Source organism: Zootermopsis nevadensis, unplaced genomic scaffold (genome assembly GCF_977971745.1).
Source record: "Zootermopsis nevadensis isolate Lab colony 2312 unplaced genomic scaffold, Znev_1.0 Znev_ptg000002l, whole genome shotgun sequence".
NCBI classification, from domain to species: Eukaryota; Metazoa; Arthropoda; class Insecta; order Blattodea; family Termopsidae; genus Zootermopsis; species Zootermopsis nevadensis.
In genome coordinates, this window is record NW_028259134.1 from 586563 (window position 1) to 606972 (window position 20410).

The 20410-nt window shown below is 42.7% G+C and overlaps 2 protein-coding genes and 1 long non-coding RNA gene across 15 annotated transcripts in view; 1 reads left to right on the plus strand and 2 right to left on the minus strand.

The window, feature by feature from the left end:
• The window catches only part of hppy (MAP4K3-like protein hppy), a 58346-nt gene extending 53007 nt beyond the window's left edge, over nt 1-5339 (minus strand). For 4 of the 13 annotated variants that reach the window (XM_087357351.1, XM_087357353.1, XM_087357354.1 and 1 more), the window contains exon 1: nt 2884-3318. In XM_087357351.1, coding sequence (XP_087213477.1) covers nt 2884-2994 — 111 coding nt within the window. In that variant the 5' untranslated portion in view covers nt 2995-3318. Of the gene's footprint in view, nt 1-2435; nt 2547-2883; nt 3319-5175 lie in introns of those variants that run through there. The other 9 variants (XM_022061899.2, XM_022061900.2, XM_022061896.2 and 6 more) reach the window with 6 other exon arrangements.
• A 1022-nt stretch (nt 5340-6361) lies between these two features.
• On the minus strand, nt 6362-19219 carry LOC110828833 (sodium/potassium-transporting ATPase subunit beta-2). Its single transcript, XM_022061908.2, has 7 exons — nt 19007-19219; nt 11577-11708; nt 10839-10958; nt 10218-10390; nt 9678-9788; nt 8918-9089; nt 6362-7540 (listed from the first exon to the last, which is right to left on the minus strand). Exons 1-7 carry the CDS (start codon nt 19137-19139, stop codon nt 7437-7439), a joined length of 945 nt encoding a protein of 314 aa, XP_021917600.2. The 5' UTR covers nt 19140-19219; the 3' UTR covers nt 6362-7436.
• On the plus strand, nt 14964-20398 carry LOC147875024 (uncharacterized). The gene is made up of 2 exons (XR_015537480.1): nt 14964-15235; nt 20277-20398. It is a non-coding gene; the product is annotated as an uncharacterized LOC147875024 (long non-coding RNA).
• The last annotated feature ends 12 nt before the right edge of the window (nt 20399-20410 follow it).

Below are 20410 nucleotides of genomic sequence, written 5' to 3' on the forward strand. Positions count from 1 at the left end.
CAGGGGCCCTTTCCCCAGGCTTAAAACAACTAAAATGTAAAAACTGACCACTCAACCTCTGTCCAGAATCAAGGCATACAGAAAACATTTTACTCACATAAAACTATTTTATTATGGCTATGTGATCCAGCTCAAAGTAAGAAAGAAAACTGAATTTAAAGAGGATGGCCGTCTTCCGGGTTGGTGCGCCATGTAGTTTCATAGAAGTTCACCGACATTTCAGAGGTCCTTGCTGCCTCCATCATCAGGGGATGAAGGCAGCAAGGACCTCTGAAACGTCGGTAAACTTCTACCAGACTGCACGGTGCAACAACCCAGATGACGGACGTCTTCAGACTCGCCGTGAAATCTCAAATCCTACAAACTGAACTTCAACTTGCACTTTCATATGAGTTTGCTCTCAAGGGTACGAAGACAGAGACCAGGTAATAAATGTGACTGCTGCTGAACGTCAGTCTGCCACTAACTGACCAATGGTTCTCCAGTCAGCCGTTTCTAATGCATTCCAATATCAGGACTAACCACATCATCAGGGAAGCAAATGAAATAACTAAACATCCCACAACATCAATCATGAAGCTGGATATAGATTATTCAAAGTATGGCTCCACCTCTTTTCCCCCTAGCCATTACCCAATCACATCCTTCTCTAAACAACTAGTGAGACTCCCCGACTATGTGGCAGTCAAAAAGCCTTTTTCGTCACCTGCTTTCCTAACCATGTGGTCACTAAAACTTTCTCCTCCCCATCAACATGCCCCTCTTTACTTCTTCACCATATACTGATCACATTCCAGCAAAATTATCCAAGATGGAGGCAATTCATTACATTTTGAGATGCATAATCTTATTAATTACACACAAATTTCATTCCATGGATCCATGCATTAGTCAGATGACAACATTATGTGGAATAAGTTATAATAATCCAATACAGATACAAATACAATTCAAACTATTATAAAAGGTGTTACAAACAAATCCACACATTACCTACATATTCATTTAGAGTATATAAAGAGAAGAAAACCTTCATAAACATTATTAGTTATTTGTACACATTAGAAATTCATGAACAGAGCAAAAGGATCTTGTAATTAAATATCTTTTATATGCCACTTTATGTTGTGACTTTATTTATTCATAAGACTTGTGAGACTAGATGGCAGACGATCAACAAATTCTGATGCCTGCATAATATGTGCTCTTCTGAAAACATGAGAGATTAGCAGTTGCTCTATGAAGCTGATAATTATTCCCCGTGTGGATACTGTGTATAGCAGAATTAATTTGAAAATGCTCTTGGCTATTTAGAATGGAGTTCACTCTACTTGGAATAAATAAAAACTACCACAGCAGTAGGACTCTACTACTGTACCTACTTAAAGGAAGGGCAAAAGAACTGAATGAGGCAATCATCAAGCAATATCACTGTTATCAAATACATTTACTTTTATCCAACAATCTTTACTCAAGTTTAACTTAATACATAAAATAAAGTATTGCAGATCATCAAAATGGATACTGACATACGCAATCAACTACTGATAACACATGTCAGACACTAGAGATAAACAGGAGCAACATTAGCAATATTTCAGTAAATTCCGTATTTTCATGAAACTAGTTATGCTGTTTTTATATATCCTTTTCACTCCTCATGAAGCATAAGTGCCTCCTTTCAAAGATCATTTGGTAGGACTCCTTGGACAAGTGATCAGCCCATCGCAAGGCCTCTACCTGTACACAGGATAGCACAGCAAAGAAAGATACAGACAAGTATCCATGCCTTCAGTGGGATTCAAACCCACAGTCAGTGTCCAAGCACATGAGACCCATGCCTCAGAACACGCAGCCACTGTGACTGGCAGTTATGCTATTTGAAATGTTTTTAAATAAATCCTACAGTAAGACCCAAATAATTAAACATCTGTGTGATGTAATTTCTATACTTAAAGAACTCTGTTCCATGATTTGCTCACAACAGAGAACTACCAATTATATCCTTTCCAATTCATAATTCATACTCATCCTCCTATCAAATGCTATAAAATCTGCACTGTTCAGAAAGCATCCTTATACAAGTATCCCACCCAACTTTGTGACCTCAATTAATTCTCTCATTTTAACTTATACAAAAATAGTTTCAAATAAAATGTAGTGTCTCATGAAGTATATATTCAGAAATAAAATATCAATCGTCGATATGAAGTTATTAAGGTTACCTTATTATTTTTTAAATAGAACTCTTTTTATTTGAACTAGAATTGCAGCTACATTTGAGACGGGTTCACACAACACATTCATTTTTGACAGACTGTTACTGAGATGTGACCACTCAAAAGTATGAGGGACAAATGAATGTTCAAATACGCCCATGTTACAGAGTTAAATGAATTCATAATGTGAAAGCTGACTACAAACTACACTCTCACCACAGTGCAGTTGCCTATTCCACGTAATGAACTCTGTATAATAAATGTCACACATATGCAAAACAGTAACAAAAGTGTAATCAGAGAAAACAGCATAAAATGTTTGCAATGTAGCTTGGAGATTAATTAATATTTCCATAAATTACAAATCCATAAATCACGATAGGTTCGAATATAAAATGCCGTGTGCATAAATATGCAAAATACGTCTCTTCTTAACGGATGACACTGCAAGTCTGCAATAAATGCGTCAAGTACTACACCAACTACGCTAACAAAAACCGTTGAGAACACGTTTGGACGTACTAGACATCATTTACGCACAGAATATTGACAATATACAAATGACCGGAAATATAAAAATACTATAAACATTTTAGTCTGTAATTCAATAACTGTCATTCAAACCACGCCAAACTCTACGTCAGTTGATTTTGACAATACGAACCTTGTAAACATCACCATACGTCCCACTTCCTATTCGCTGAATTAGTTCATATTCATCTTGTGGATTTCTTCTGCTGATATCAGACGACAACACTCCAGATCCGTGAGCCATTATAAAACTAAAACTGGTTGTTTGTTCGTCGTCAAATTAAAATAAATACTTTCTGCCCTACATCACCACTACCACTAGTTCCTTCGTTACAGTGCAGCAAACATTACGCACTTAGCTCATGAAACCTCTCAGTATAACATTGAAACGTTTTAAACGATTAATTACTAGTTGGCTCTCTGAAGTAATAATGAAATACAAATTAATACAGCAGCATACTTCCCATACTTCCATAGCATGAAAACAAAATGCATACACATTACTGATTTCTACCTCAGTTCAGCAAAGATTGCCATTTGTCAGTGGGAATGTCAAGACTGTAACGACCGTCAAAACCTTTGTACATCTATGATCTAAACCAGTCCACACAAATAAAAGCAAACAGAATCTAAAGCGTCTGCCAGATGACGCCACGTACCTAGAAACTGCTGATGTTCATGGAAGATGGCAGTACGTTGTCGATCGCTGTGTAAGACCGGTGTTTATCCCGAACAATAACATTACCAATATTGCCGTGTTGAAGATAAGATTTATTTGTAACATTTAAAATCAGGAGCACCTGCTATTCCTGAACAATCCCATCGAAATTCTAAGAGTATTTTAAGTGTTATAGAAATAGATGGACCGCCACGGTGGTCTAGCGGTTAGAACGCTGGCCTTGTAATCCTGGAGTCTCGGGTTCGATTCCCAGCGGTGCCCGAATTTATAACTTGTGTTGGGCAAGGCCGTGGTCTAGGCAACACGGAGTTTTCCTCCGTGGCATCCCAACAATTGCTCCATTCACACACAGAAGAAGGCAATGGCAAACCACTTCTGGATCATCTGCCAAGAACGTATATGAACAGGTCCCAGTCCGAGAAAAGGATGGAAGGATCCTGTTCATATGGACCTGTCGTCAGACAGAACACTAAATAAATAATAAGATGAGGTGGTCTAGCGGTTAGAACGCTGGCCTTGTAATCCTGGGGTCTCGGGTTCGATTCCCGGCGGTGCCCGAATTTATAACTTGTGTCGGGCAAGGCCGTGGTCTAGGCAACACGGAGTTTTCCTCCGTGGCATCCCAACAATTACTCCATTCACACACAGAAGAAGGCAATGGCAAACCACTTCTGGATCATCTGCCAAGAACGTATATGAACAGGTCCCAGTCCGAGAAAAGGATGGAAGGATCCTGTTCATATGGACCTGTCTTCAGACAGAACACTAAATAAATAAATAAATAGAAATAGATGCAGAGATAATGTCACGAAACTTATGGTATAATCACGTTCCAAGGGTATACTTGATAAGTTATATGCTTGCTGTTAATATTACGAAACATAAGGTAGTATATTTGCGTCATATTGTGAATTAGGTTAATATTTTAATAGTTTCCGTCAAATCACAATTTTTAATAAGATAATAAAATATAAAATATTTAAAATATCATTGGCTGTGTTCTTCGTTATAGTGCTACTAATTATCGAGACTGCAAGGATCTCTGAAACCATAAAGTACCTGACCACATGGCGCTACAATCCTGAAGACAGCCATTTTTGAACTCACCGCCGTGAAAATTTCAAATCATGTTGTCACTGCTGACTTTTGTAGTTGCCACAGCCTGTGTTGCATTAATATTATATTATCATATTTCTGAAGAAAACGTTATGCACAGTCAACCTGTCAGGTAGCAGACATGGGACCGAGACAATTTACCAAACGATACCAGCCCAAACGCTGACTTTAAAACGGACTTGATACCCACTTTCGCAAATGGTATGAGGATTATCCCACTCCCAGAGGTGGTTGTTGTTAACGCCGAGCACACCGTAACGCGTAAAACAGTCTGGAAACAAATGTGGACGCCGAGAACAGTGGTATAGATTCAATTGTTCGTCATACCAGCAATATCAGCTCGACTATTACAGCACAGAAAGTTGAGAGTATATCGCATCTCAGGCCACAAGTTGTATAACATTTATGAAAAAGAGTGTTACACAATGGAGATCTTCTGTACGAATTTCGTTTAACTCTGTATATGCCTGATGATCGTTCACCTCTGCTTAGGCATGTGAACGTGAGGCCAGCAGTCAAGCTAGTCGGCTTTGGCTCTCTGGAGCTGTTACGCCACGGATTTAATTTTTAATTTAATATGCCTAATGTCTCCGAGGCAGCGACCATTATCAGAGAGTATATACCACATACCACAGTCCGTAACTTCATTCGTATGCGTTTGCTATCTCCGGAGCACTGAACTTCATCGTGCTTTTCTGTATTTAACAAGTAAGGAGACCTGTTGTCTCCTGGACGTTAATTTTAATGACAGCACACATATTGTAACTCCAAATTATTAATGACATTACATAAAACAATATATCGCATCTATTTCATGCATCCGTTCGATATAAGTACGGAGTGGCCAATATGCCCAAAATAATAACTTAAAAAGCACACTGTTTGTAATATTTCATATATGTATCTTAATTTTGTTTTGATTATTCGTAGTTGTATCAGACAACGTATAAACTAACTGCTTCAAAAAGATGTGCACACATCCATTGTAAGAAATAAAGACATTATAGTATACTAAAGCATTGCATACGTCAACGTTGGCACACACTGAATCAGATAATCTCGTGTAGGTGTTCATAATGGCCACCATTAGCTGTAAGTGGCTAACAAATTTGTTGCTCGGACGGCTGCGCAATACCTGAAAGACTGCCAGAAGACGGGTCCCTTTTTAGCAATGACTTTAATAATGAATTGTGTCCGAAGGTAGTTCACGCCAGAAGCGGAAGTTGCATCGGTGTTTGGTCCCTAATAAGCGGGCGAAGAGACCAGTACTCACTCCAGACGCCCTATGCCCCATGATAGTGAACTATATTTATAATACTACTGTCCGTTGGGTGCTCGTTTGGAGTCTATGAAGACGGATTGCAAAATTAGTTAAAATGAACCTTGCAGGGTCATCACAGGTGAAGTGACCGTGGCCTTTTGGAGGCCCCCCGACTGTTGGCAAACGTCGGGGTTCCTTGGTAAAGTATGTCAGATAACAATTCGGTTTTAAAGTCACAGTTTTTTGAGCACATGTTCTTTTCTGAGGGGGAGGGGACCTCATTTCACATTAGTAGCCATTATGGAAATTATCCTAACGTTGAGCGATTCAATATTAATCTGCTCGGCATGAAACAACAAAACAGACACCGACCAAGCTTGTCTTGGGCCGAGATCTCTCAGATCACTTGGACCTTCTGTAGGTCACATATGTCTTAGGGCAGTCCTCCGGCCATCTCTCATCACAAGAAATGTGGGAAGACGCACTGAACAGTTTGGGAAGGGGTTGGCAAAATGTAGTGCTGAGGAAAAATGAGGGAAGGTCCTTAACCGCAGATGTTTTTAAACTTATTCTGTTTTGTTTGCAAGAGTATAATTCTTATTTCACAGATTTCATAGTCAGTACTTTAACCCTTTAAAAGACAAAGCTCATCTTAATAATATTTAAAAATTAAGTTTTTACCTCAAAGAAAACAGCACTTCTTAGTTACAAAGATCAGCTGATGACGAGTCATATGAAACACATGAATACAGTCCGTGGGCAAAATACAAATTGCTGATTGTTAAAATGTTTTTTTGTAAGGATGTGTCTTTATTTACGTGCCCAGAATTGAATCAAGCCAGCAAGCGGTACTGAAGCCTTTTAAAATGAGTGCGATGCAGGTTAATGACTATTATACACATGCAGCATTTTTTTAATTACTGTAATCTAAGGCTCTGTAAGGTTGCGGAACTTTGTCCCCACGTTCACCCCCAACGTAAGTAGGCCTGCGTCCGTGATATTTCTGTTGCGTTTGTAAAACTGGTGTTAGGAGTCCAGTTTCGATATCACATACATAAATCGTATCTCGTAACTTATACATATGTACACTTATACGCTGTAAGCAATAAATAACTGGCTATAAAAAGTTGTGTGTGTTACGGAAGGAAGAACCAAGTTACATTCTGGCTTGTCAATCCATTTTTCAGGAGAAAGTCAGTAAAAATGAATACTTTCATGTAAATGAGGACATGGCTTAAGATATAAAAAGTTTGTTTTTCTATATGGTTTAAGAACATATGTCCATCGCTTGAAAGAAGAAGAATGTCAATCTACTCATTTATAAAAATCTCTGATAAGTTTCAACACTAAATTGCATGAATTACCTGCTGTTATCTTAATTGTTAATTAAAATGGCAATAAGACCATTCTCGTACCAAACTCGCCATTAAAACAGATCTGAGTATCTGATTCTCACATTGACGATTTGCTGTGTCACCCTGAAGAACAAAGATGGAACATGCACCCGAACACTTCACTAGTTCCGGGTGATCGGCGGTGCTTTTGGCTTTCCTCCTTGCATTTATTCTGACAGAAGATCCGCCACCGCCACCTGCACACTTACTGCAGACAGAACTCCAAGTTACGGGTCTCAGTTGAGCATCAACTGAAAGCGCACAAGCCCCTGGCCTCTCTCTCGGTTGTAGACGATGTTCGGAGCCCACAGTCTGCACTCGATGTTGATAAGGACACCACCTGACAAGCAGTTAGTTATAGATGTGTAAATCTCGACAGTACGGGGTAAATATGACGGGAAGGGGGTGTGCGAGGCGCGGGTCATCATTTACCACATTCCCAGCAACCTTACCGTGTCCCCATTACAGTACTGCCCCTTCCCGGAACTTACTGTTCCTTACAACTTTTGCACACGCAAGATGAGACGTAGCGAACAAATTTTCCGACTGACTTAACGCAGGCTCGACAGCCACCATTCCTTCACACCAGCTCTCCAGAGCAGGATCAGTGGAACACGTGAAATTTAAGACAAAATGGTGGACTCATCCCTAAGCTTAAATAAGCTCCACACGTTCATAACATGCACTAGATAAACAGGAGAATATTGTTAAGACATGATAAGATAAAGACAGCACTGGCTTCAAGAGACACTTACGCCTCCAAATGTTTCCAGTGGCTCTTCAGCGTCTAGCATTGTGTTCTTCGAAGTATTAAAATTCATCGCGCATCCACAAATATTCACTACCTGAACGGAGTTTAAAATGCCTTAAAGCATATTACAATTGAATACGTCATACACAATCGGAACAGAAGCGTGCAGGTAGTATATTGCAAGAGATAACTCCATCTGGGCAAAGTCCTTCAGAGGCTAACAGTCATTTAGGTTCTTAAAAGATTTCCCACCTTTTCCTTTTGAAATTTTCTCTAGTTCCTTTACTTTCTCCTCTTAGGTCGATGACTATGAATGATCTGTTCAAATGAGAGAGATAATCAGTGAATTAAATGGAAATTAAACTTAAGACAAATACATAATCACCAGGGCCAAACCATGAATTATTCGAAGAATTCTGTCTTCTGGGTTGTTGCACTGTGTCGTCTGGTCGATGTTTACCAACGTTTCAGAGGTCATACTGCCTCCGTCATCGCCCTGACTCTGAAACGTTGGTTAACATTGACCAGACTACACAGCGCAACAACCCAGAAGACAGAAATCTTCACACTCTGATGACGGAGGCAGTATGACCTCTGAAACGTCGGTTAACATCGACCAGACTACACAGCGCAACAACCCAGAAGACAGAAATATTCATACTCATCGCTGTGAAATCTTACATGAATTATTCCCTTGTCGCTAGCCTGAGAGTAGAAGGTAAACCAAAAACATTACTGACAGGAACTCAGATATGGAGCTACAAAGCTTTGTTGCTGGGAAACAATTCTTCGCTTATATTTCAGGAAATGCTTTTTACCCCGGTATCTCCTACTGCCCCTCTGGTCCCCTTGCCTGTTACTTCAGATGGATGTCAAAAAATGGTTTTTTCTAGTCATTCTAAACCCAGTTTCTGCTGCCAGTCGTGGCATCTTGAAACAGTTCACAACACAGATCAATATACTTACTTTGACGAGGTTTTTCGAGATGAACGGCGACTACGGGGCTCATGTAATTTTCTGTGTTGTTGTACGGGAAGAAATAACCAGGAAAGCCTGGTCGGGGCAAGTACTGGATTGGTCCCACGTTCTCCACATCTGCCGCTGTCTCTCCATCGCAGCTCAGCCAAACTGTTTTCATCTGCACGTTAAAAACGAGCGATCGTGAAGACTGCAAGAAACGCGCTCGCACACATGCACAACGCTCCATTTCTTTCCAAATGTAAGATTACACCAATTCTTTTTGACACGTGCATCAAACACCTCAGTCCACTTCAAACATTTGGTCTGCCTAGGATGGAAGACGGTGACCCACCACAGAAAATCACTGACGGCAATCCTGGAGGACAAAGAAAGAAGATGGGTTGATGGAGCGGAGGAGGACGCAGGGGTGTTGGGGTGCAGAAGTTGGAGGATGGTGGCGCGAGACAGATGGCGGAGGGTCATTGAGGAGGCCGAGGCTCACACAGGGCTGTAGCGCCGAAGAAGAAGAAGAATTACAGGCCTACTAAATGTAACAGAATCATAAAATCTTTAAATCTTGCAATAACCATGTTATTTCAGACACAACCAATTAACATTTTGACTTAGCATTCAATAAGAGGAAGCCAAAAATTAATAAAAAAACATGGCACACTTCATACCAATTGAAACGTGAATGAAAACTTCACTTGGTCATATAACGCTCGTCTGAGAGAGGGTAAGTATGAATATGACTTAAGTCTCTTACCAGATTCCGATAGATGTTGTAGTACTCGGATATTCTGTGCTGCAGATGAGCAGGCATTTCAGGAGGCAACTGGGACGCATTGTCGTAATACTCCGGAGTCCAATTTGCGATCTGGAGAGCGCACAAACATTGTTCTTATTGTCGTAATTCTGCATTTTTAATGGAAAAGCTGGAAGTTACATAAATAAATTATGCCACAGTGAAACATTTCATAAATCATTTTCTCTCTCTCCGTTTAATGTAAAACATGGCTGTATTTAGTTTTCCATTTGATGGGAATAACCACCGGAGGAATGGATGTGAACTACGGCATGCAGATTATAAAATAAAGGGTGACGAAGTTGAATTCTTTCACATTTAATTACTTTTTCGCAAAGTATAGAATGGAAATTAATGGAAATGTCTTCATAAACACGGAAAAATAGTAAAAACTCTCCTGGAAGATAAATTTCTCCTGGCATGTCGACGTAGAGCGAATCGGCTTATTTCTGGAATCAGAAGACACGTACGTTTAAATAAAAGCATGAGTACGATGTTTACCTTATTAAATCTGATGAAGATACAGGGCGACGCCTTGTAAAAACCGAAGTAATTTTCTTTGGTACAAGGAAACAGTGCAGTATAGTCCAGAACACATACGTTCCCAGGCTTCGGAGGAACATCATAGTCACATTTGACTGCGTTCCGTGCGGATTTGCTTGTGTTCATGTACCCTGTAAAACAAACATTGGACCTTGCTCAGTCGGCCGTGTTAATAATCAACATTTCTCCCTAATCTGCATAAACATTTGCCTTCATTTTAATTTTTCTACAGCTGAGTTTGCAAACCGAAAGAAACAATATTCATGTCGTCATTGGTGTTAACACGAGATTTCAGAACACACTCTTCAGGAGATGCATTCAAAAAAGTTATTCCTCATTGCGGTGGCCGCGCGGTCTGAGGCGTGGGCCTTGTGCCGCTTGGTCGCTGGGACCGTGAGTTCGAATCCCACTCAAGCCACGGATGTTTGTCCGCGTTTTTTTTTGTGTTGTGCTGAGTTAGGAAAATTGTTCAACAAATCACACGTAAATTATAAATTCAGAATCACTCCGTTTCGGTCGGTAAACACAGGTAATTACCGACTTTAAAGTCAGTGTGTGTGTGGTCAGAAAACACAATACCTGCTACGAAATCTTCCATGACATTTGTCCATTTCCTGTAGCTCTCTGGATTTCCCGGGCTGAACGAGATCAAGCTGCCGTCTGCATTGCCGTCTGGGTCCTTGGGACCAAACCTGAGACCTGCGAACATCAAGTATTTCATACGGTAAACATGTTTATCTCGCGGCCTACTTAATTTGAATCTGCAACTAGGCTTAGTTTCCTGAAGTCTAATTAGTTGGATGACACCAACTAAAGTCACATCAAGTTCTGTCACGAACAAAACCTACTGAGGCAAAGAAACACCAACTCATAGAGGGCGCTAGGTTGTGACTTGGGTCAGGAATGTAAATGGCAACGTTCAAAATCCAGGAAAATGCAGTAGATGAACCTGGTTCCGAGAGGGGCGTCGATTTGGCAACAGACAAACAGCCGCGTTCAGTAACAGGAAAGATGTCAAGAATTCCGACAGGTCCGTCCTTTCATCTTCTTTCTGAGAAGGCAGTGGACTCTTTCTCAGATTTCTGCACACTTTGCATAACAAACATAACCTTTCAGATCTAATGCAATCACAGCAAGGCGGTTTTATACCACACAGACAAAGGCGAGCCCAAGTCGCGTTTGTTTCATGCTCACCGCCGACAGAACATGAAATCCTACAGCAAGTTTAACAACAACAAACAGACAAAGAGAATCTGAGAACAGTTAGTCCTTGGTCCAGTTTCGAATCCATTTTCTCTTCACGCTTTGTCTACGTACCTGGAATAGTTTCAATCATGAAGTCGTCTCTCTGCCACTCGGGTGTCGTTTTGATGAAGACGGAGTACACGAACCAGCCGCAGAGCAGCAGCACTGCCACGCTGCACAATACGATCAGCGCCGTAATCACAACTGCGAAAGGAAATTGGTTGTTTTAAGACGCACAGCGAGAATCAGGACCCAGTTTCGTGAATCCAAATACGAACATAAAATTTATTTTAAGACGCAGTTTACTATTAATGCGAGGGGCACGCACTGAGATGCGTCTGCGGTCTCTTCGAGGTTCTACTTTCTTCTCTGCACGCTGTTACAGAGGATGAAAGGCCGGCCGACGATGGTCCAGTCCTTGTTGGGAGGAGCGTGGACGTCTGTTCGGGAAGATTCCCGAGGCCTGACCTAGCGCTCGGGGTCTGACACCAAGCAGGCGAGTTATTTCAGTGGGGCAATTAGATTGTTTCCCGATAGAATCTGATTTAAGTAAAAACACAACAAACTGCGTTCCAAGGTCATGGAAACTGCCTCAGAATGGCTGGAGCACGAGTTGTAATAATTCTGGTGTTGCGATTATTAACGTTTTTTAATCGACACTTCGCCAACTGCAAATATCGCTTAATTCAGATCACACATAACCTCACATAAACCAGGTTATGGAAGTTTTAGTGCGCGTAATTCATGAACAAACAGCAACTGGTTCAGAAGTTTTAGAGGGGGGGGGGGTACATGCTTTATAAATTACATAAAGTAGAGTGATGATGTTACATCGTGGAGAGGACAGCTGGCAGCGAGTTTCAATCGGAGAGCCGGTCTGGACTCCCCTGGTAGGTATTATAGCACAGCTATATAAAACGTGTGGAAAGCTGCCAATTTCCCCTCCGCGAACTGAAGAAATAGTCCGTTTGCGAGAGACAGTAAGACAAGTCAGTAAACACAGTGGCCATCGCCGAGTAATATTCGCTAATTCGAATTTCATTTGCGAAAACAGACATTTCTCTATTCTATAGACGTTTATAAAGGCTAAAGCCATTGTGCAGGATGTACACCGGGTGTCGAAAAGATTCCTCGCATCGGAATTAAATGCAAAAAAAAAAGCAGCAGATCAGAGTGTCACTGTTATTGAATAAATATTCGGTAAGTTCAAAACCGAACACAAAATGGCGCTGTAATTAGTACGACGGGTTGGCGAAAAGTAGGTTGCAAACTAACTCCATGTTAACAAACGTCCTTTTCTGACCAAGAGGGAGCCTCAAGTTAAGCGCGAGGCCCTCGGCCGGTTAAACAATTACTGCGTTCGGAATGTTGATCTGGAATAGAACAAGAAACGTTTGTCGTCTTCAAATTGAGGCCAGTTGAAGGTGAGGTGGGAGAAAGTTCTCAGTATGCAAACTGTCCTTTGCGGAGAGGAGTTTGGGGGCTCGGATAGCACCAAAAGCCTCCACGACTGGGGGAGACGCAGACGTGGAGTTGGAGGAGGTTTTACGACGCTTCGCCCTCTCTCCTTCAAATCTCTGTCGATACCTTCCACAGACCCAGAACCTCTCGTCACGCAGAACTTCCACAGGAAACGCAGGACGGACAGAGCGTGCGATCTTTACCCGGCTTCAGTACGGACACAACGCGAGAGTCTCGACATGTTGGTGGGAAGTAGTGCCTCGGGATGAATCTGTCGAAGAATTTCGCGGGAAAGGTTATCACGCCTTCAGTGGCCCGTAGGACCTCGGAAGGCCCAGTTAAACTCCTGTCGACCAGTGAGAGCATACTCGGCTCAACAAAACACTAGCCGACTACCCCCCGCCGTCCACCGCGAGATTCTCCGGGAGTTTTTCTTCATAGAATCCTTTAAAGCAACAGTCCCGAGTGTGTGGTCGATGTATCGTGTCGACCAAGAGTCTGCCCCTTAGATGAACTGTTCGGCATAAGCACGTAGGAGGGATTTGTCAGTTTCGAATTTCAATCCGAAAACTGCCATTTCGATACAAAGCTATAAGACGATAATTATCCGCTGAGGCCGAATCAAAGGTCGCCGACCTGTTTGTACGGCAGTCCGTCCGGGGACTCATCCATCACAATGCGCGACAGACGGACGAACGTGTCCTGCCTCAGCGGCTTAATGAAACCCTCAAAGGCGCGAACCCGTGTTCACAGAACAACCTCGATTCGATGTTATTCTAGGCGGCCAACATGCAACCCTCGCATCATACGAGACACGTCTCATGTCCTACACTAGCGGGAATCACGGTAACTAAAGTGTGACAATTAGGAAATAAAAGACGATCTACTTCCGAAATTTCTAGCAATAATCAGCTTGTTTTTGGGAGTAAAAAGTTGAAACAGACCGAAACGTTACATTTCTGAATGCTTTTGATCTGTGGCGAGAATCCCGCCCTTTTAACGCGACGTGTCCGTCCGTTCGAGTATTTCGCCCCTGACGAATCTCAGCCAAATCTAGTAGAGCAAGGAACCTTGTCAGGCGAATTTAAATTCCTCAAAAAACATCTCAGAGCACAATTTTCGTGTTTTCAGAAAGCGTCTCACTACGCCCTACCGCCTAGTCTCGAAACACGCACTAGATTACGCGTAACATTGTAATGTTTTTATTCTAAAACTTTATCGTAAAATTAACATTTTAAATTGCATCTTGTATTCAATCTGACCAACGTTCGGCTCGGAGACTGGGGTTGTCGTGGTTTTCCTCAGTCTCTCTAGGAAAGTCCCGGAATAATACCTTAAATTAGGCCACGACCGCTTCCTTCCACATCCTTCCCAATTCATTATTCACTGTCATGTCTGAAAAACTACAAATAAATATATGACTAACGTTTGGCTGCGTGGAAAACACGCGCGTGCGCATGAGAGCGACTAATGAGTGGCGGATGCGTCAGACACGTCTTGAGACCCTGCCTAAACAAAATGAATGGGCGATGACGCGGTTATTCAGGATAAAGCATGACATCAGTCATTTTGGCAACACTGCTGCACCCTCCTCGAAAGACGAGAACTCTGCACGGCGTAGGCTCCGGGGCAATTACGTCACGCGGTTGCGCACTTCGCATTACACATCGAGGGTCTCCTCCGGCATCTCCGCTCACCTTCACTTATTGGGGGAGGGGGGGGCTCATTTTGGAACCAAGCTGCAGTTGTGCCCCGTTTTTGAGCAAGACCACAGCCCCCCTACTTAGAGTTTAAGTAATCATAAACATTCCTCCAGTTTCAAATGTAAGTCAGCACGGAGTTTATTAAAGCAAAATCCAATGCAGTCACGGGACAGTTTTACTCTGCACGGCGGTGAGTCTGAAGATCGCCCTGATGATGGAGGCAGCAAGGACCTCTGAAACGTCTGTAAAGTTCTACCAGACTACACGGCGGAACAACCCATGGAAGCCTCTGATTCACAATCTAAAGAGCAGAATAAGGACAAGGAGGACGGCTTCATCTGACTCTCCTCTCTCGTTCCTTTTGGCCTCCCTGGATTTGGTTCCATCTCCCCTCTGCTCCATGGTCCAGTCGTCCACAAAACCTCTGTATAACCTATCAGGTTCCTGTTCGTTCATAAGCCCTGAAGATGGACGCGGCACGCTCCTCTGGAACATTGGTTGACACACCGCCATCTTGTTCATCAGATTTTCAAGAGGGAAATTAAATCCACGATCAGTTCGTGGAAGGTAAGCTGCTGTTTTGACAATTACATATTTTTGTCTAAAATGTTGTCTATTCCCTTGAATGTGCTGTCATTTATGCAGGGATCCAACAGGAGGAGTTACGTAATCGAGGGCAGTGATCTTAGTAATCACGGCCACTAAGACGAAAAAGGATATGGAATGAGACGCCTTTCCTTCACGACGAAGTTAACATATTCTCGATTTATCAAGGAGTAAAAATACGAGCCGAGGATTCTCTAAACGCGAGTTATAAATGGCACTACTTGGAACGTGTTTCGATTACAATTGGCTCCATTGAGCTCTTCTGTCACGGACGGACAGCCAGCGAGGGGAAGGGGGGGGTACTAACAACCACTCGTCTTAGAAAGCAGATGATGTTTACTTTCGCGTCTCTGTCTAAAACCCTGAACATTAAACTATAGAAAACTGCAGTTTTAGTTTGGGTACGAATCACCACAAAATTGAAAATATTTTAAAATATTTTATGAAGAAATTGTGGGGGGAAATATTTGGATCTAACGAGGACGAAGGAACAGGAAAATGTATTTTCCATAAGATTCAAATTATTTCGGGAATAAAAGCAAGGAGAATGGGCAATGAGAGATATGAAAAGTTCACAAACACTTGCTGGAAAACAAAGGTTAGGTTGGCCTGGGAGACCTAGGGGTAGATGGAACGAAAATATGGATCTTAAAAGAAACAATGCGTGTGACACAGTGACATGGACTGAGGACAGAATTCACTGGCAGGATGTTTCGAAAATGTCCATTGTCCACTCTGGGGTGTGTCCTCGAAACAAGCGATGCCGTGCACAGTTATATTTATTCAAGGGTGGGGCAGCAGTGTTGCCAAATCAATTTAAGTTACTACGAGGGACACAGCGCCAACGAATTCCGACCGGAACCGCTTACCTCGGTTGAGTCTCGTGATTTTCCTCATTCTCTCGTTGTTAATGGTAGGAGAATACCTTCCAATATTCAAGAAACGTTTCCTCCCAAATCCCTTCAGATTCATCATCACAATCGACGTACACGTTCCAATTTAACGCCGTATATAATCAAACAATGGAAACGATATAGCCGTTTCGATTAATCGAGATTAACCGCTTAGGCTCGATTCGTGGTGGCGCAACGTTACACTGCATTTGCAGGTCACTAGATCGACTCGTAACAAGCGAGAGTCGGGGATCTGTCAGTCCATATGAGGTAAATCAGTGGTTAGTTGCTTGAGGCGGAATTGTGAAATGCTGGACGTCCGATGCCCAACAAAGTTCTCATAATACGATGATACGAGACGGGAGTTTCAACTCAACAAATCACACTTGTAAATAAGATTAACACACAACAAAACCTGTTCTTTCCTCTGCCGAATCAGATTCACAGGAGTCACGTGGACTAGCTTCGACAAATGTCTCTGTGATCGTTGTTTTGAGTAGAGACCTGTCTTCTAGGTTGCATCACCGCGTAGTCTGGTAGAACTTTACCGACGTTTCAGATATCCTCGCAGCCTCAGATCCTACTTAACAAACTGTCACATGCACGCCCTCAGAAAATTATAGAGAGTCACAGCTGCCAACTTTCGGACCTAGCGCCCACGCCCAAACCCACTTTCTGCGACAATTCATCAGTGAAAATTGTTGTCTTCCGGGACGTTGCACCGTGTAGCCTGGTGCACCGTTCAACAATGGTCAACAAGAATGGAACTGAAGCCTGTCTTCTGCTCAGTCCGTCTTCACTCCTGGACATTGTTGTGTTCCGTATTCCCACAGATACTAATTACAATTGTCTGCACGTCTCCAAACTGCTGTGTGAAACTCAAATAGACACTGACAGTTGCATATCGCGGCATTCGAAAGAAAACTACTTAACTGCAAAGTTCCTGTAACAGTCAGTATTATCATTCACATTATCGCCGTATTATGTGCGCCACATTCGCGAAGCTAGAAGTGTCATGGCGGCTGGTAGTTCTTTTATTTTGTTTCGTAGGGCAAATTAGTCGTACAAAATATGACGTAGTACATCGGCTCCTAAATCGAATATTAACACTGACACTAACCAACTTTGCTGTTCATGTCATCCGTGGTTAATTTCTGGCTGCGGTTCGTTCATCTTGCCCGCTTTGATAGTCAGTGTATGTAATTTGTTAGGTTATGTTTGAAAGTACCCATTAGTACGAAGGACGTATCTTTATTTAATTGACGGGTGAGGCTGGAAACCGTTCTCCATTCTCATCACAATGAATCACCACGACAGATCTGTTCGCGAGTGTTGCAGGGGGCGGGGGGGGGGGGGGATCGGAGTGCCAGGACCGGCGGCAAGAACAAGGCTACAGAAATACGTCACGGGTGGATAAGTCGGTAGGTGACGACGGAACTACATCGAGGCCAACTCAGGATGCATATCCCATAACCCTGGCGACTTACGTACGGCGAACAGAGCGAAATATAGCCTCGAGCCCCAAATTTTTGTCTTTCATAAAATAGGCAGATATACTGGTGTCATCGTTCACCTGTAATCTGTCAAAAAATAAATAAATAATTGTAGGCAGAGAAAGGCCATGTCACGGATGACTCGAATTATGACGTCAGCTGTACGCTTACGTCACTTCCGGTTTAGGATTTTCAAAAATTTCAAGTGCTCGGTTTCTGTTGTACGGAGTGTACAAACTGGTCGAATTTCCATCGGAGATTCACCATCCTGATGATGGAAGCAGTTATGCTCTCCAAAACGTCGGTCAATATCTACCAAACATGGTCTTCTTCACTGGCCTGCTCGTCGAAGTCTGAACAGATTTCACAAGACCTTCAGATCTGATTGTTCGCGTGACGTCTGTCGCCTTGCAGTTCGGGGACACGAACTGGGAACTGGGGAGAAGCCACGACGACTGCACAAGCCTCAGGTTTAATTTTGTTCGATGGTTTCAGAGAGACCACGTCTGCTTCCTTACACATCAGACCGGATTCATGATTTATGATCTTACCATACTAGAATCATAGTTTGTTGAACTCGGCGGTTAACACAGCGTTGTAAATTAATCCAACACTCCACCGCTCCGAGGACTACTCACTCCATTTTATTCCACATTTCTGCAGGGTTTAATTCATTTTGCCCTCGCATTGCGTGCTTAGACCAGGCTTACGCAAGCTTTGTTCACTCGCGACACACCCCAATTTGTCACACACACACATGACGGCTCTCCACAAAACTTCGCCTCACGAAAAGGAGGCGCGGAACTATAGATGACCCATAAACGTGTATCCACTTGTAAATTCTCCCCCTGCAAGAATTCAGGCTTACTAGAACAGAACGTGGCACATGTCGAATAAAAATGTCGATGACGTAGCAGTGTGTGTCTGATTACGAATTATGATAAGTTGCTGCTTTTTTTAACTATAACTTGCGAGCGTACAGTTTCTTATAAAATTGGGGGCACACCGGTTACGAAACGTCGGGTTATACATGTGGTGTGTAGTTGACTCAGCTTCGTATGTCAGCTTCAAATCGCCCACTACAGATTCCTTCCAGTTCAGTAATCAATGCCAATTCGTAACACAAGTTCTCAGCAGTTGACCACTTTGTTATGATTTCATGACGAACACGTTAAATGTCTCACAGGGCTTCTACTCGAATTAGCGTCCTACGTCGATTGCCAACGCCTCCTGAATGTGACGTCACGCATCCGTCGAAGCATACAGACGACTTCATCAGAGTCGAAACCTAACCTAATTTTCTTTCATTTCAACGGTGGCCTGCCGCTGAAATTTGAGCCACTTACCTCGATTTATTATCGATTTCTTCCGAGTCGGCGATGATTCTCTGTTGTTGAAGCTCACTTTTGCATTTGCGCCGTCTGGATTCAAAGCCTGCTCAGTTTCATCCTGCGAACTGCTCACCACGTACTTCGGCATTTTGTCAGACGTGGACGACAATGTATTCCCGCGCGCCGCAGAGAGAAGACTGGAGACTCGAGGGCGAGTCAATGCGCAAGTCAGTGTTGTTCATGTTGTGACCACTGGATGGCGCCAACTCCACATCGTTCCTACGTACACACTTGTCGTGTTATAAATAACTTGGCAGACGAATTTCGAAATAACTTCATTTCGAAGCTCAGTGGATCTAGGGAAGAGAAATATTTCGATACACTGACTTGTCTTTCTTCTATTCACAAACCGCAGCATCATTCAACTGATCGCCATTATCCCACGTTTCTCCGAAATGTTGGAATCTTACAAGTGTTTTCAAGGCCTCAGACGCGAGAGACCGACGCAGATTTCTTCAATTGCCTTATCGTTGGAGTATAGACCGCATTAAAATTTATGACATGAAGTTAATTTGGTCCCATAAAACACGTACTTTATATGGAATTTAATCGAACTTCGTTGTTTGTATACGAATCAATTCAGTGTACAACAGAATGTACAGACACCACCTGTAGAGTTTACTTGGAACAATTTCAGGAATGGTGTACATTTTAACAAAATACCAAGGGGAAGTGATATTTTATGGAACAGGTTGTATTTCGGATGACAATAAAAGAACATATTTGCTTAACATACATGAGAGTTATAACCAGTGACGCCCGCTATAATGTGAAATCGCAAAGACCTCATTTAGAATGAACGCGTAGGCCTATCACGAATTGGAGTGGCCAATTTTAGTTTAACTTTGTTAGTTCTGAATCATAACCTGGCATTTGCTGTACAACTGAGGAAAAACACGGAAAACCTCAATCAGCTTAGCTTCAGCTTAGCTGATTGAGGTTAGAAAACTCGTTGCGCCGACTTGGTCCCTCGGTTGCCCGTGGGTGACCTCAGTCGGCCCTGGATCGGCACAAGTGCCTTCCAACTTCCGGAACCAAGGGGTTCCGCGCATCAGCGAACTTCGAGTCGAAGCTCTGATGTGGTCGGCGTGGAAGGACGTTCAGAGGGGGTGGTATTCACCAGGTGAGGCGGTAAATTTAGAATTGTCATCTCGTCCCAAGTTTAGTTGAGGTTTTTGTGTCTCTCAACCAGCAGAGGATATGAACCGGGGATTTTCTGTTTCAGGAGTTCCCTACTTTGGACATCCCTCAGCAGGGAGCCGGCGCGTGGACGAAGGTGGTCGGCATTGAGGTACAGAGGCTTCGTATGGCCAGAATGGGGCTTAAAAGAGGGGGGGGGGGGGGGCTTAACAAAAACCA

What these genes read in the sequence shown, in the direction of transcription:
- LOC110828833 (XM_022061908.2), bottom strand. Translation starts at nt 19,139, where the DNA reads ATGCCGAAGTACGTGGTGAGCAGTTCGCAGGATGAAACTGAGCAGGCT. An exon ending in GAAATCGATAATAAATCGAG is followed by an intron (nt 11,709 to 19,006) that starts GTAAGTGGCTCA and finishes TTCCTTTCGCAG; the next exon opens with TTGTGATTACGGCGCTGATC. An exon ending in TCTTCATCAGATTTAATAAG is followed by an intron (nt 9,789 to 10,217) that starts GTAAACATCGTA and finishes TGCGCTCTCCAG; the next exon opens with ATCGCAAATTGGACTCCGGA.